The sequence below is a fragment of the Uloborus diversus genome, chromosome 3 (genome assembly GCF_026930045.1).
Source record: "Uloborus diversus isolate 005 chromosome 3, Udiv.v.3.1, whole genome shotgun sequence".
In the NCBI taxonomy this organism is placed as follows: Eukaryota; Metazoa; Arthropoda; class Arachnida; order Araneae; family Uloboridae; genus Uloborus; species Uloborus diversus.
This window is the reverse complement of record NC_072733.1, coordinates 184474472-184491346: the sequence shown is the minus strand read 5'-3', so window position 1 is coordinate 184491346 and position 16875 is coordinate 184474472. Positions and strand designations below refer to the sequence as shown.

At 32.8% G+C, this 16875-nt stretch overlaps 1 protein-coding gene across 2 annotated transcripts in view; it reads left to right on the top strand.

Annotated features, from left to right (window-relative positions):
- The first annotated feature begins 1300 nt into the window (after window positions 1-1300).
- The window catches only part of LOC129218436 (sorting nexin lst-4-like), a 91253-nt gene continuing 75678 nt past the window's right edge, over window positions 1301-16875 (top strand). For both annotated transcript variants that reach the window (XM_054852701.1, XM_054852700.1), the window contains exons 1-5: window positions 1301-1353; window positions 3791-3858; window positions 5054-5140; window positions 6624-6698; window positions 10396-10536. In XM_054852701.1, the coding sequence (XP_054708676.1) occupies window positions 3841-3858; window positions 5054-5140; window positions 6624-6698; window positions 10396-10536 (321 nt within the window). In that variant the 5' untranslated portion in view covers window positions 1301-1353; window positions 3791-3840. The remainder of the gene's footprint in view (window positions 1354-3790; window positions 3859-5053; window positions 5141-6623; window positions 6699-10395; window positions 10537-16875) is intronic.

The following is a 16875-nucleotide window of genomic DNA, read 5'->3' as shown; positions in this document are numbered from 1 at the left end:
TAGCATACATCAACACAGAGCGGTGCGCCGTCTAGTAGCTAAAGCTCCCGCGACAACGGGCACTTCCCACGTCACTTTCCGAGAGTGACGTGACTCCCCGTTTTGGCAGAAAACGAAACTAATCAATTTTTACTTGTAAATGGTTTTAAATATATCGCGCTGAAATCAGAAAAAAGAAAAAAATATATATTAATTTGAATTTTTGGCATCTTGAATTCAAATTATGTTTTTCGCAATCACGAGCGTGTGTGTGTATGAATGCGCGTGTGTGTTTGTGTAGGCACATGTGTGTGGGTGCGTGTGTGTGTGTGTGTATGTATGCATGTGTGTGCGTGTTGTGCATGCAGTGCTGTGTGTGTACGCGCGTGTGTATGTAGGCATATGTGTTTGTGTCTGTGTGCAGGCATGAGTGTGTGTGTATGTGTGTGTGTAAGAGTGTGTGTTTGTGTCTGTGCGCAGGCATGAGTGTGTGTAGGCGTGTGTGTGTAGGATATGTACGCAACCTGGAGACGGTTTTCGCAAGAGGAGCAGCATCGTGTGAGGCCAGTCGACGCGACGGTGGTGCTGGCGCAGGGTGCTGGTGTGAAAATAAAATGATAGGAATTCAAAACAGTCAAATGAGAACAGTAAGCAATCGTGATTGCTCAAAAACATGTTTTTTGACGCATTTAGGTCATTTGGAGTGTAATTCAAATAAGAACAAAAAATGCTGTTATTGTCCATTCCCTTTGTTCAAAATAATTTTTCAAGGATTTTTTGCGACGCTACAGATTATTTTTACTAAAATATAACACCCTCGATCAGGACGCCAAAAGTAGGATGGGTTGGGTTTTGGGTTTTTTGCTTCTCCTAATGCCTTACTGGACGTTATAGTATAGTACATACAAGACTACAATAAAGGGTTCAAATAGAGTCGATAGTTAGCCGTGGTTAACAGGCGGACAATCAAGGGGGGAGGGAGCCTCCGTGACTCTGGTAGAAGCTTCTTCTTATAAGGCGGAGGTTATCCTGAGTGTTTGATTCCCGCCCGTACCCTGTTAATCTTTCCTGTGGCAAAAGATGTATGTAAAGTTCTTTATCTTCGGTATAAATATAAATAAATAAATAAATAAATAACCAGGCGTATTCTATAGAGCAACCGGTGAGCCATCGTGCATGACAACATATTATTCTTGCCTCGTCAGACCTGATTGACGTCATCAAATCAACCAACCAGCTGCTCTTTTCGAACATACCCTTAAGGAAATAAGAATCAAGAATTGGCGAACTAGTAGTTGGCAATAAAAGCGCACCATCGATGCGACAACTTGATTACTCAAAATTGAGTGAACGCAAATTATTTCTACGTGAAAGGTAAACATGTTGTTTATCAAACCCATATGCAAAGTACAGACAATCCTTTTGAGTTTGGCTTGTATTTTTCCTATTGTATGAAGTTTTGCTAATTTTCTGAGCATTCCAAATGTTTGGGTTTTTATTTTTAAAACGTAAAAGTCCCGAAGCGAAATTGGGTGAAGAGTATTTGTAAGAATATATCTGCAAATAATTATTTTCTTAGGTAGTTAAATTCTATTAATACTTGATCGCTAAAAAATTCGTAAACTTCTAATGCGTTTGAATAAAACATAAAATATTTTAATATCGAATTATTGTAACTTATCTATGAAACGAAACTAGTAAACGTGAATAGTACAAGAACATTGAGAACAAAAATGCTTTTTTTAATATTTTTTTTCCTAGATTTAGCGAGATAATTTTCAGTCTTCAATTATTTTCTTTTCGCTTTTGTGGGACTTACTTTTTTAGTGTTCATCCTTTTCCCCCACGTAGTTCAAATATGTTAATTTTTCTATATAAAAAAAAAAAAAAGCGAGAGAAATTAATAATGCTCCTGTTTCTCTGAAAGTGATTATTATTATTTATTTATTTATTTGTTTATTTATTTATTTTTTTTTTGTCATATTTGCTGGCAGTTTTTTGTGAACTGGGTCAAGTTTGCTTTTTCCTATAAATAAACTGAAAACGTTTTTAGAGTTAGAAAATTACGCTGCTTCTTTTTTATTAATTAGACGTAAATAGTTTTGTGAAGAAAAATCAGTATATATATATTTCAACTTTGCAACATTTAATTTCGTCATTTTTATTTTATGTATTTATATAAATATGACGCTATGAAAACAGAAGTGGCGTGACTTGTTTTTAAAAATATGCAGTTAAATTCATATCTATGTCTGTACTTTTGAATCTGTTTGATCGAATATATGAGCATGTAATAGTTAATTTAACAGTTTTAACTGAATAAATTGTTAATATTTTATCAAGGATTTTTTACAGCACTCTTAGCGAAAGATTTAATTCTTCAGAATGACTAAAATCAACTTACACCACTTTTCCTTTCACCACTTGTAATATAAATTAAGTTAAGGTTTAGATTATGATCAATAGGTTATTTAGCAAGTCAACTGTTTCTTTTTTTCAGCATTTGAGTTTAAACATTACATATACATGGAAATCCTGTTACAACAAATACCAATACAATCAAATATCCATTTCAACAAAATAAATTTTCAGTCAGGATGTCCCAAGTTTATTTCCATTTCATTGCTTGGATTCCATTGTAATGAATAAAATTTGAGGTTCCTTGAATTTTGTTGCAACAGGATTTCACTGAATTTTTAATTACCCAAATACGACATACAGTGAGTAGGCAAAATATTTAGTGAGAATGCCTCTTGCTTTCAATCATGTATCCATAAAAGCAAAAAGAGAACTTTTTTCATTAATTTATCTGCCTTTTCAGTGTTTCATTCACAATGCACTTATCTACAGCAAATATATCTGTGCATGGTGTACCTGTTTGCGTCTATATTACTTAGCAATGTTGAACAATAGGATGAGTCGATTTTTACCTTGTAAATCCCAATTTGAACTGATTTCACTCTGTTTTTTCAGTACAGGTTTTAAATAAATTTATTAAAAACTTTAACTCGATTACAAGGAAAACATCGATAGGTAAAAAACACGTTTGGTATTGATTACTATTATAATATTATTAATTAAGATCAACTTTTTATAATTAAAATTTTCTATGAGTTTGATATTATAACATTATAACTTGATTTACCATTCTTTTATATCAAACTTAAAATGCTTGTTTGTTAAGTGTATATTACTCACTTTACTATATCACTTGTTTCTTTGTTATCGCATCACAGGTTAAACTGAAAATATTGAAATTAAAAAAAAAAAGTTTTAAAAACCGAACCCAGATTACTGCAAAAATCATTAAAATGTAAGATACAACGCCTCTGGTTAAATCTTAAAATATCACCTACAAGGTATGTGATATTAGATATCACAGTCTTATTGAGTAAAACAAGTCATTTGATAAGTTAAAATTTCCTAATAATATAGTTCTATTGAAATCCTCTGTCACTTCCACATGAATAATATTATAATTAAATTCAAATACTGTAGTCATGTGTTGTCAAGTGCAGACTTTTCTAAAACTGTAATTGACAATGTACGACTAAAGCATTTGAATTGAATTATAATGTTACTAATGTGGAAGCGACAGAGGACTTCAATAGAACTAAATAAATAGAACTATCATACATATCAAATGACTTGTTGCTGTCACATTTGTATTTGTATACATTTTTTTGACTATTACCTAATTTTAATTTTAAAAATGTTATGCTGTGCTTCATTTAATGTTCTAAACAAATTTTTGTTTATATACATAGGCACAAACATTAAAATACATTGTATAATTTTTCATTGCTCTTAGGTTTTCCAGAACTGACCAAACTTATATGAGATCAGTCACGCATTAATAGGATGGTGAAAGATCTGCAGGTATTTTACTTACCTTGTTTTGCCTTGCTTTTAGAGTTCTTTGTTGCAATTGTAACTTTATACATTTCATGTATTTATAGTATTCAGTGAAACTTTGTTGTAAGGTCAGCAGTCACTCAAGTGAGCATATAGGTGGGTTGGGTGACTAGTTATTCAACAAAAGGAAATGGTAGTCTATTTAAACTGGTAGATGCATGTTATTGGAAGTGTAATATTTGTACAGGCTAAAAAGTGGTGTATTGCCATTGTAGATAAACAGCAGTTATCTGCAGGAATGAGGTTTTGAGATATTTGAAGAATGCCTTTTGGATTCAATACTAACAATAGGGAAATGCTGGAATTAGACAATAAAGCTAATGTACAATGGATGACAAAAATGCAAAAAGTTGAAAAATTTGCTGTTGCTGCCCTTTAACTGCCCACAGCAGTCTAGTATGTGATTCATTTCATTATTAATATAATGAAGTTCAAAAATGTGCTGAAAAATAACAACATTTTCAGGTCTTATAATGGTTGCCCACAAGGGGCATGATGAGGCAGAGCCCTATGGGCACCCATACTGTCTTCTAGACCACCTAAAGCTGTCTTCTATACATTAGACCAGCCAATTTTTTAATAAAAAATATTTTTGAGCAGATGTATCAAAACATTTTGACAATAGTCAGTAATGAATGATTGTCAAAAATTGCTTTACTTAATAATTTTAATCTGCACTCGATTGCTTTCAGAATTATTACAATGTCTTAGAGATAAGATTTCCACATGTTTTCTAAAGTAAACAAAACTTGGAGTTCCTTTACCTTGGGATTGGAAGCATCAAGTCCCCACCCTAAATCAAATTATTTTAAAACATATCCAAATTTTGTCACTAGGGACAAAAAAAAATATATATATATTAATTTCTTATAATATTTCTGCTTGTTTCAAAAACTAGAAACAAAGAGTAAAACTGATAAAATTTATGGATTAGTTTGAAAAAGTTGGAAAACAAAAACTACTGACATGTTCAAGATTTTATCTCTTGATAGCTCTCTGGCTCTAGCTTTTTCAACATTCAGTTACATAATCAACTTTTTGGTGATGATTCAGTTAGATGTTACTGGTATTTTAGTTAACATTTCTTTCACATTTTAATTGATAATTATAATTTTTTTCCTTTGAAAATACTGTTGTCACATATGGTTTTATTCTTTAGGCAAAAGTTCTTTACGATTTTGAAGCACAACCAGACTCTGGAGAATTGAGTGTTTGGACAGGAGAAATAGTAACTGTTACTAGACAAGTGAGTATATTGTGTTTTGCCAAGAGCTTGAACCTTACCAACCTTTGTTAGATCCCAGAAAAGCTAGAGTAGTGTACCTTTAAATGATAACAACATTTAAACATCAAGGTCAGTTTAATTAGAGCAAAATTTAACTAATCTATTTTTTATCATTTTAATTAAATCTTATATTTCTTTTGAAACATTTTTTCAAATTGTTTGATTAAAAATCAAAACATTTAGAAAATTTTGAAGTGGACTTCGACCTTTTTTTGTAAGTGAACCTATATCTTTTTTTAGTAAGACATTTTTTATCAACCTATTTTGACTTTTCATAAAAATATCTTCAGTAATCTGATTTTTGGCAGAACTGTCATAAGGAGGTTTAACAGATCTTAATTTCTTTAGTAAATTCTCTAATATTTTGAAAAGTAAAACAACTTTTATCCAGTTTTGACTTTTGAAGAATGACAGAGCTCAGTGATGCTCAAAAATTTTTGGTTTATTTGACATTTGATTTGCTGCCAGATTATGGTTCACTTCTGCTGGCAGACATCTGTATAAAAATTGCATGGAAAATAAGAAATAAAAGAAAGAAGTGATTAATATTGAAATGAACTGCAAAAATTAAAACATGCAAATTTTACGTGAGAGGAGAAAATTTCTCTAAAAATACTGTACCAGAATGGTACTTCTGTTTTCTAAACATTTTCTTGTGATATATTCAATTTTAAGTTTTAATTGTCATTTATCAACTACTGTGCATTCAAAAGCTATAGCTTTAGCTGTTCAGGTTTAGACACATCCAAGATCAGAACCTACTCTTTTGTTTTCTACTTTAATTGTTTCCAAAGGAAGCTAGCTTGCTACAAAGTCAGCCCCATCAATTTATAAACAAGTAGTATATCATGATCTATATCAGCTCATACATCTGATTTCCAAGAGCATATTCAGCTCATCATGAAAGGAGGAGTGGGGGGGGGGAGCAAGCCTGTCATTTGGGTAACCAGGGAGTGGGTTAATTGTCCCACCTCCAGATTTTTGGAAACAATGTAATTAGGCATTTGTGTATTTTGTTTTCCCAATTAAATGCATTGAGTATATACTTCTCCTCCATTCACCGAACTAAATATCATCAACTTTTCATTTTCAATGAGCTCCCAAAAAATGAATATATACTTTCAAAATCAGTTAGTTACAAGAACCTAACTCCTCAATAAATTTAAAAACGAAAGCAATCGTCGATTATTCATTGAATTTTTTTTTCTTGATTTTACTTTTTGTTTTATTTTAAATATATTTATTTTCAAAGGTGGGCAACTTCCCTCCCTTGCCCCCTCCCTCTGGCTAGGCCCTTGTATATATCTGCAAATGCTGAAGATTGCTGTAACTTTTATTTGACATATAGGAAGCGATTAAATGCATATAACATTATCAGTTTTCATTAAAACCAAAAATTTTAAATTTTTTATATCATTATTTTTTTTACATCCCAAATCTTTAGGATGTTGGAGGAGGATGGTGGGAAGGAAGGAATAGTAATGGAGATCATGGATTGTTTCCATCAACATATGTTGAGGTGAGTTTATCTTTGAGGCAATACTTTTTATGTTTGCCTGAGTTTTTTCTCAAGCAGGATGTTAATGTTTTCAAAACATCAATATTTTTGTTAAAACTTTGTTTTTATCATTGATCAATTACAAGGGTCAATGTTTTTTTTTTTTTACGTTGATATTATGTGCTTGATGTTTTAAATTGTTTATATTTTGCATTTGAACAAACAAGTATCTAGGGGAAAATAACAGGAATAATTGTACTTATGAAAATAGTTATAATGAAAGTTACAGTAGGTAATCCGTCGTGGTGACATCCATCTTATTGGAATGAATCTGCTATATAGTTACAGGTTCATTAGCAGAAACAGCTTGATGCTGCAACACGTCTTGAATTCTTTTCAAAATTTGGACTATTTCCTAGTATAAAACCACTCTAATTAAAAAAAAAAAAATTAAAGAATTCAAATTCCATTATGCTGAAGATTAGTATCATACTTTCTGTTATAGGATCCACAGGTAGTATGTACAGTAGAACTCTATTTATCCAAGCTCTGACTATCCGAATCACTGATTATTGGAATCCCTTTCAGAATTTCAGGAGAAAAAAAGCCGTTAACTTTCAGCTATTTGCAAAATAATGATTCTGTCTATGTGTGCTATTCAGGGGCGGATTTATAGTCTATTCAAGGGGGTGGTGTTTGAAATTCGTAAAAGCCACCCCCCCCCCAGACCGGCTATGTAGGGGGGTCAGCAAGTCAATTGCCTCCCCCCCTAATCCAGGGCTTTGAAAAATAAATTTTTTGGGTGTGTTCCCCCATCCTGCCCCCAACTTCGTTATCACGATGAGCCGCTGTGTCAACCAGTTAGTTTGTTGGTCTGTAAGAAATTTAATTTTATAAAAATATAAATACCCTCAAACAGTATTTCCACTGAAGTATTTTCTGTGGAAAAACTTTCAAAAAACTTTAAACGGTTGAAATTTTTTTATAATACTGAAAATGAGCACACAGAAATCAATAGGTAAATAATAAGAAACTATTGAGAAATCTCCAAAGCTTTATATTCTTTCACAAAATGTTTTTAATGAGTGAAATTATGTATTATATTTTACTCTTTTCTTGATTTAAATAATAAATAAAGAATACCTCATTTGTTCGTAAATACATGATTAGAGTTATTTGCAGCAATAGGTGCATTAGCACTCAATGTTTGAAATAGGGTTCGATTTCTACGGGTGAATGACCCCCTTTACTTCAGGTTCCAGGGGGGGGGGGATTTTTTGAATTTGAGGGAGAATTTTTATAAGTACTGAAATTTTTTTTAGAATTTTTTAATAATTCATTTTTATTTTATTTTGCTATTTATTCATTTTTAAGTTATAATTTTTTTAGTGCAATATCAACCTCATTTTCAAATAATTATTCAGTAATTTTGCGATTTTATTTCATTATTTCATTTTTAATAAAATATTTTACAACTAAGTAACATACACGTACACTCAATTATTTTTTAAAATAGACCATTTTCTGAATCTAATTATCCAGATGGGGTTCGGTCCCCATTGATTTTAATAATATTTCTACTGCACAAAGACTTTTTTCTGACGATCAAAAAGTTAAAGTAAAAATTTCCTATATGTATTGAAAATGGACCATCGTTTCCAGTAGCTTTCGGTTCGCATTTCGACCGGCGGATCGGAATCAGTTGATGTTGGTGGATCAGAATCCGTTGTTGCCGGTGGATCGGCAGTTGTTGATGCCGGCGGATCAGAATTCATTAATGCCGGAGAATCGGAATTTGTTGATGACGGCGAATCGGAATTCGTCGATGTAACTTGAATTGCTTTGAATTGATGGACGCTTTATTAAATACTTATCCATCTCTCCAAAATGAAAAAAGAGCTATGGAGTTTGAAATTTTTTTAAAATACAACTTTTAAACTTGCAAAGACAAAATGGCGAAAAGGATTTGGGGCAAATACGTTGTAACCTATGACCTCTCTTATTCATCTGTATGAAAGAATGGATGACATGGCGTTTCCAGTAGGGTTACTCTCTAAGTTTGATGAGACAGGGAAATCCAGACTGTGCTGGTGGGGGCGGGAGGGGGAGGAAATCATTCACTCTTCACCAATACTACCGCACGGAGGAAATTTTTTTTTCTCTTCTCCCTTTTCCCGGTCTGGGGTTCGTTATCGAGTTTAAGAATTTATGGGGGGGGGGGGAATCCTGCACGGACCTTTGGATTGCGCAGGATTAACCGATTTTGTGCGCGTTTTACACAATCTCGCGCTCTATTTCAAACCCCGAGCACTAATTTAGTATAAAGTAAGGTTTTTGCTTTGTCTTCCTGCAGGATTGCACCAGCTGATTAAAACCTATCTCTGATAAGATGACTTTCGATGTGTGAAGGAATAAACTAATTTAGTTGTTAAAAGAGGGGTGGAGAAATCAGAGTTGCTCTGCCAATACCCATTATTTGGGAAGTGCCAATAAAATATTTTTTCCGCTTTCAGTTCATAGCCCAAATATAAATGAGCTAGGAGGCCATTATAATGATCAAGAAGGTCATTATAGAGTGCAATCCTATTCAACATCATCATATTTTTCGTTACATTATGAATAGGCGATTATGCGGCGAAATGTTGATGGAATTGGCTGTCTAGTTCAAGACACATATACAAATATAAAAATTATTAAAATTGAAAAAAAGGAGGCGAGCTTAGATTCAAATTAAAAAAAGGGTAACGCTATCCATCCTCAACCCCAGTAGCAGAAACTTTCTAGCAGTCTGCGACACTATTTTGGGTAGTTGAAAATAACCAAATTCGAATCAATGGTCCCAATTAATTCAAATTATTAAAGTTCTACATTTCTTGTATTGACATCTTATTTTTAAGCCTTTTTCAATTCTCGTTTATATTTTTTGGTTGATTTAAAGATTATTTTGGTACTAATGAAAGTAAATGTTGACAAGTAAAGCAGTTCGACTTTTATCTTCTTTTGAAGGGCAATGAACACAGCTTAAGATGACAGAAATGTGTGCAAATTCATATATTGCATACGTTTGAGATTGGATTTTTTGGTTAGTTTTCTATGAAAGCATAAAAATGAAGAGGATTTATAGGTAATTTCCATTTTCTGAGCAGCACATCATCATCATTTTATTACCCATGAAGTAAAGAAGAGTTTAGACATGTTCTTCTGTATAAATAATGGTGCTTACTCAATATATCAACCACCAGGCATGTCCAGTTGCTCAGAAGTTTTGTTCTCAATTATTATCTGCATTTCAAAAATCCAGGGATGAATGAAGTTGTTTGTAAAGTGATTCTTCTCTAAATAGTTGATGTACTTTAAATAGTTTATGTATTTCAATACAGCAGGCTTTCATCTTATCATTTTAGTGATTTCAGAGCATAATTTAAAATTTACAGTGGAAGGGTTATGTTCTGCTCCCAATAAAATGTCTTCATTAATAATGGAAAAACTCACATAGTGACATTATTTGTGTCCAACTTTAAATATTTTATTTAGGATGTAGTTCATTTTCAAAAATTCTTAAAAGTAAAATATTTATACTAAGGTGTTTATATTTTAATTTCATATTTTTTCTTGAAACATGAACGTTAGCTTTTAATTGTATGGTTAATTGTTATGGTAGTTTGTTTAATAGCTGAAGCTTTTCATTCTTTAATAAATACAAGGAATGTAATTATAGGTGATTGACGGCTCAGAATCGAGTGGTTCATTTCATAAAACTGAGTATTCTGCTGATGACATTCAAGTATTAGGTAGACAAGACAATGAAGCAGCTCAAGACTGGGAAGACAGTTGGGATGAAGATGTTGGATCTAATCAAGTACTTTTTCTTGCCATTGTTACACCTTGTTTCTAATATATGATTTATTAAAAGTTTCATATTAAGGAAAAGGCTACAGGCCTAAACTTTTTAGTCCTAAAACTTTTGTTTAAAATATCAGTGTGCCTGGCAGGATTTTTCGTATATGTTACGGCCAAAGTCCGAAGTTCGGCCAGTTCGCGTATTGGCCAAGAGATTTGGCCAAAGCCCGAAATACTTGCAGTTAATATTGTATTTTCTACTTTGGCTGGTCATTTTGCGAAATGGCCAGTAATCCTTGGCCAAAGCCCAAAATGATAGTGCTAGATCATAGATTGACTGGTAGACGACACTTTTTCACTTCCGGTATGACAGCGTGCAAGTGAGAGAGAGGGAGAAACTCCTCCACTTCTTCCTTGAATGATTGCAAGACCTTCTTGGTTTAAATGGGGGGTGTGGAGTGACTAACGTTTATTTTAAATTTTGAAAACATCATCGTAAAAAAATCTTGAACAAAATTGATTACATATTTCTGAAGCATGAATTGAAGAAAGCATTGATATAAGTTTTACATAACAATTAAAAATAGAAATGTTGATGTCTACCAAAACTGAAAGAATTTGAGAACTTGCAAAGAGTGAATAATTACAAAATTAAGCTAAGGTCCCATAACAAAATTACAAATATAATTCAAAACATAACATAAAGAGACTTTATTATAAAGAAAATTAAATAATCATTATCGTTAATTAGTCAAAATCGGTTGAATTGTCAAAGTCATAATGCACTCATCAATTACATTTAAAATCATGACAGAACAAAAATCTTAAAACACAACTGTAAATAACTGCTCAAGATCTCAAGAAATAAAGCAGCAAAAACTGAGTTTTTTCTTTTCTCTCTCTCTCTTTTTTTTAACCTCCCTGGCGGCGGCCATGTTTTTCTAGAACTCCTGATAGGTGTCACCACCGAAATACCACGTGGACCCATAAAGAGTCAGTCTTTTCTCAAAGGGATTTTACCCCCCTTGCTAATCCGCAGAGGGTGTGGATTTCCTTCTGCTTCATTAGTGACGCGTGACATTGAGCGACAGTTCACCTGGGCATCAAAGCTAGTACAAAAGACTATCTTTGGAATGCAATTTCCAGCCTAGTTGCAACTTACCACATGCTATTTCAACTAGATTTCAAAAAAGGGGAAATACTGAGCCCATTTGAAAGCATGAGCATGTTGTGATTCTCTTCTAAATTCGAATGCGAATGTCCTAAATAAGACACGGGAACAAATATTTTGGTGCAATATTTAAATGTTCTAATTACCTGTGTACTTATGTTTTGAGAGCTACTATTACTTTAATTTTGTCTATTATATCTTGTTTTTACGATATAACTGTGGCGATTTTTCTTAAATATTTTTATTTAGTCTTTAGTATGGGTAAAATAATGTAAAAAAAAAACAAACTTCTCTGAGAAACCTTTAAAAGTTGACAAAATGCCAATCTGCAATAGTTTTGTTTGAAGAACCAAATAAAAGTTTTTTTTATTGGACTCGGAAACCTTCCTAATATTTGACTTTCAGTGATTTTTATCTTCATAGTCTTGAAAATTCCAGAATTTTCTTTGTATAAACATCATACTTGTCCTGATATCGGTTAACTTATACCTATATTCCTCATACTTCGCTAGTATCGCAAAATGATCAGAACAACTGTCTAAATTGTTGTGTGAGTAACCATTTACATTACATCTAAAGCGTCTCCTGCAATTATCAAGAATGCTTTGATGCGCATTTTAGTGTCCAGGCTTTCAAAACCCTATTTATGCCATACCTTTTTAACTTCATGTTTAAAAAAAAAAAAATACATAGTTACTAAAATGTGGGCAAAATGTGCTAACATGGAAATATTTATACTATTAATCAATACTCTGCCACTACAGTAAATACGCCAATAAATTCAATTTTGGCCTCAAAACAACATTAGAAAAATATTTTAAAAAAAGTAATAATAATGAAAAGAAAAACTCATAGGAGGGTTTGATTCAAAATAATCCTTAATTTAAACATTATGGTGAAAATTCAAGTTTTTTTTTGGGTAACTAGAAATTTTAAGAAAATATATTAAATTCAGCTTTTACTCCTAATTTAGACACACAGCAGTGTGTCAGCCAAGTTCGGAAATCAGGCGACACATCTGCCAGTGTGTATCTTACACGAAGCATTTCAAGCTACTTTTGACTCCCTCATTTCTCAAAAACTATTAAATCTATGTGCTTGAAATTTTGTATATCTAATAGAGCTGCCTAGCAGACCTATAATCCTAAATTTCATGAATGTACCTCTCATAGTTATGGAATTATTACTATCTGAAAAGAGTCATTTTTTACACTGACTCACTCACTCACTCACTCATCAAAATGTTTACTAACTTCCAAGTGTCTCACATACTTGAAATTTGGCATAAAGATAGATTTTCATGCATATAAAAAGGGAAAAATCTAAAAAGTCAAAAAACTACATTAAAATAGCAAAAAACTACGCTATTTTTTATGAGCATCACGGCGTAATCACTTCACCGCGCGATTGCAAAATATTTCACCAAATAAATCAAAACAAATGGGCTCGCCAAACGTTGCCAAAACAAGGTTGTTGAAGTTTTAATTTAACAATTTAATTTCTAACCAAAATGGGGCTTGAAACAATGCTTTAAGTTCCGCTAAAATGAAAAATGATCCATCAAATAATTAAAATTGTAAATCTAGAGCTAAGCCTTTAAAATCAAAAATAACCAGCTTTAAAATTTTATAAAATTTTTAGATCTCAATTAAATGCAAAATTTTACAGGAGGAGCGAAAATGGCAGCAATAATTTCAACAATTGAGAAATATTTTCGCAAATTCTACACATTTTACGATCTACGTTATGATAATCCCCCCGAACAACAATAAAGAAACTCCAGACAGATTTAGAGATGAGTCTTAGCAATATTCCTAATTGTCGACAAATTTGAGGAAGCCTAAGTCCAACAGCTATTGTCCGTTGGCCTTGCTGATAAATGGGAAAACAGACGATTATTGCCCAAAATTGGCAATCGCGCCAAGTCCCCAGTTATCAAAATATCTTCATAACTTCTAATAAAAAAAAAAAAAAACGCAAACCAGTGCACCATAACAGCAGGGAAAAAAAGGAAATCATATATTTATAATATACGCTTTTGCATTTATAACTGTCCAAATTAGAACATAACCTTTGATTTAACTTTTCAAAAAGGAATGATATCCCAACAAAACATAAATGTGAAAAAGAAGCCAAGTTTGGTTGAAATGAGGTGCGGTAAAGACGGCGTCACCGACAAAAAAAGTTCAGATCTAAACAGTTACTAAGTTCCACAGCAGTTCCTCATAGAAGTTGGATTTTCCCATGTTCTTCAATTCATTTAGAAAACAATTTTTTACTTTCTTTGATATTAGATTTAAAACTTGGCAAGTTTGAAAAAAAAATAGTGATGACTAAAACTTGCCGCAAGTTTAAAATCCATTATCAAAGCAAGTAAAAATTGTTTTCTAAATGAATTGAAGAACATGGGAAAATCCAACTTCTATGAGGAACTGCTATGGAACTTGGTAACTGTTTAGATCTGAACTTTTTTTGTCAGTGACGCCGTCTTTACCGCACCTCATTTCAACCGAACTTAGCTTCTTTTTCACATTTATGTTTTGTTGGGATAAAACTGAATTAGGAAAAACAAAATCATCCACCACCAATTGACCACCAATTGAAATCCTGTACAGCCATCGGGCTTCAGATTTAGCAGGTCTTGTTATCAAGACTTTTGGAGGCATCTCAACCTTTCGCACTCTGCATGTCATCAGACACGAAAACAACAACAACATCGGATCTTTACTAATAATAAAGCTCAAAGTCTCTCTGTGTGGAGGATGTCGGTGACGCGCATAGCGCTTAGACCGTTCGGCCGATTTTCATGAAATTTGGCACAAAGTTAGTTTGTAGCATGGGGGTGTGCACCTCAAAACAATTTTTCGAAAATTCGATTTTGTTCTTTTTCTATTTCAATTTTAAGAACATTTTCCGGAGCAAAATTATCATAAGATGGACGAGTAAATTCCAAAATTATCATGACGTGTAATGGGAGAGTGAAGGAACATAGCCAATTGGCGAGAAATTCGTTATCCATTATTTGTAAATATACAGGCGTACCGAATGACCTTTTAATTTTCAACTACGGGCAAAGCCGTTTGGGTACCACTATTACCAATACACCTCGGAAAACTTTATTCTTTAATGAAAAAAAATATTTTATACATTTTGAAAAAAAAGATGTCTTAGTAAACTATTTTGCGTGACAAGCTGTTTGAGGAACGGGGGTTTGGATAAAAACAGACGTACAGTTCCTCTATCTCAAAAGCATGCTTTGAAAAGTGTTATTTTTCAGGATTTATTGCGTTTATTTATTATTTTCTATAGTTTAAAAATTTTAGTAACATTCTTAACGAAATCTTGCGCCTTCTATCATGGTTTCCATTCCTTAATTCATTTATTCTTTTTGCGGAAAAATAGTCTCTAAGGAAACAGACCAACGGACAAGCGTTTCCTCCACCACAAAATCCGATTTTCAACTTTTTTTTAGTTTTCTTGTTGAATTTCTTTTCAACTTGTTAAAAAATAAAATGTTTACACTCGTGCGATAAGTGGGAAACACAATAACAATATTAAAAATTCAAATATAGTAATAGGAGTTGCAGGTACATGTTTCGGCATTTTAAGGAGCCTCTTTTAAAATTAAGCGAATTCAAAAATTATGGTTAAAAAGACAGCTGTCGCATGTCACAACGGTAATAAAGCTAATGAAGTAGAAGAATAAGAGTGCAAGTATGATGTAAAGTCATTCATTTTTCATCAAATTTAATGACGTTATATATTTTCCACCAGTGGTCGGAAGTGGGGTTGTTTCCTTCAGTCAAAAGTACTAGTTTTAGTTACTGAAATCGATAGAATAGGCAAAAAAAACAACATGGACCCCGAAAATATTTTCATTTTCCCAACAGTGTTTTTTTAATTAATTTTTAAAAATGTCCGATTTTTCAATTAAGGCGTGGTCTTGATGACGTCACAAATGATGCACTTTGCCGAATCTTTCTACCGCATTTAAACGTTATGATAATCAAGAAGTGAATTAAGTATTGCGCTCTACGCTTGCAATCAACTATATCGTTGCCAATACACATGAGTAAAGATGGGAATTACATATTTTGCTCTTTGAATGGCAACACTGAATAGTATTTCATCATTTGTGATGTCATCGGCAGAAACAAACAACGAAAGCGACCGATTTAAATAATTTTTTGAAAATATTAAGCTTAAACAAATTATTTTGAAAATGGTCAGATCCTATGTTTTAAGCATGCTTTTTCAGAAAAAAATACTTTTAAAATTTTGTAAACAGCCCCATTCTTGCTATTTATATCATGTTGTTTTTGTTGGCCTTTAAAGGTAGACCAACGGATGTGGAATGGTAAGTCGGGAGAAATGAAGCAATGGAAACTGAATTTCAATTTAAATAACATTTTATTCAAAAACATGTGTAAAATGTAAATAGGCAAAAACAATCAAACATTTATAAAAAAGAGCACATCCCTTATTAACAATTTAAATATAATAATACCCCCCAACAAACAAATATCACAGAGAAAAATCACAAGATTCAATTTCTGAAAAAAACCATCAACAGTTCGAAAACGTTCCTAATATTTTTAAAAATTTACCGTGCGCCATGCCACAACGATGGTAGCTGTCCAGAAAACTATTTAAATAATCATACCACTGGAAGTCGATACTTTAAACTTGGCACATATAACAACGAAGGCAACATGCATCTGTCGGATGTTCAGACAAGTTGAAAACGTCCACTCGGGGGCAGCAGACCAGAATCCATGGTCAATCAATCCTAGGCACACCCATGCCACAGAAACAGCAGCACAGGAAATTATTTTCCCAGCTTCAAGCAAAACAGGAACCTTCCACTAGCAGAGGCTACCTCACCATATAGTGGATTCAATCCATTCCGACCGGCTCTGAAATCTAATATATGCCAGACGAACCTTCCGGCCCTGTTAGGCCTAATACTTAAAAGATATCAACTCTTCAAATTTATATTCCTTAAACTCCTTCGTTACTTGTAGGGCACAGTTTTAGAACATCCTGCACTGTTAGCAGGCTATTGAATCTTGTTACTACATATCTGAAAACCTCCACGTCCTCTGCGTGGATAAATCAATCCATTCGAGCACACATGCTCAAATCAAAACACACCATCTGCAGAACGGAAGCAAATCATAAGAGATC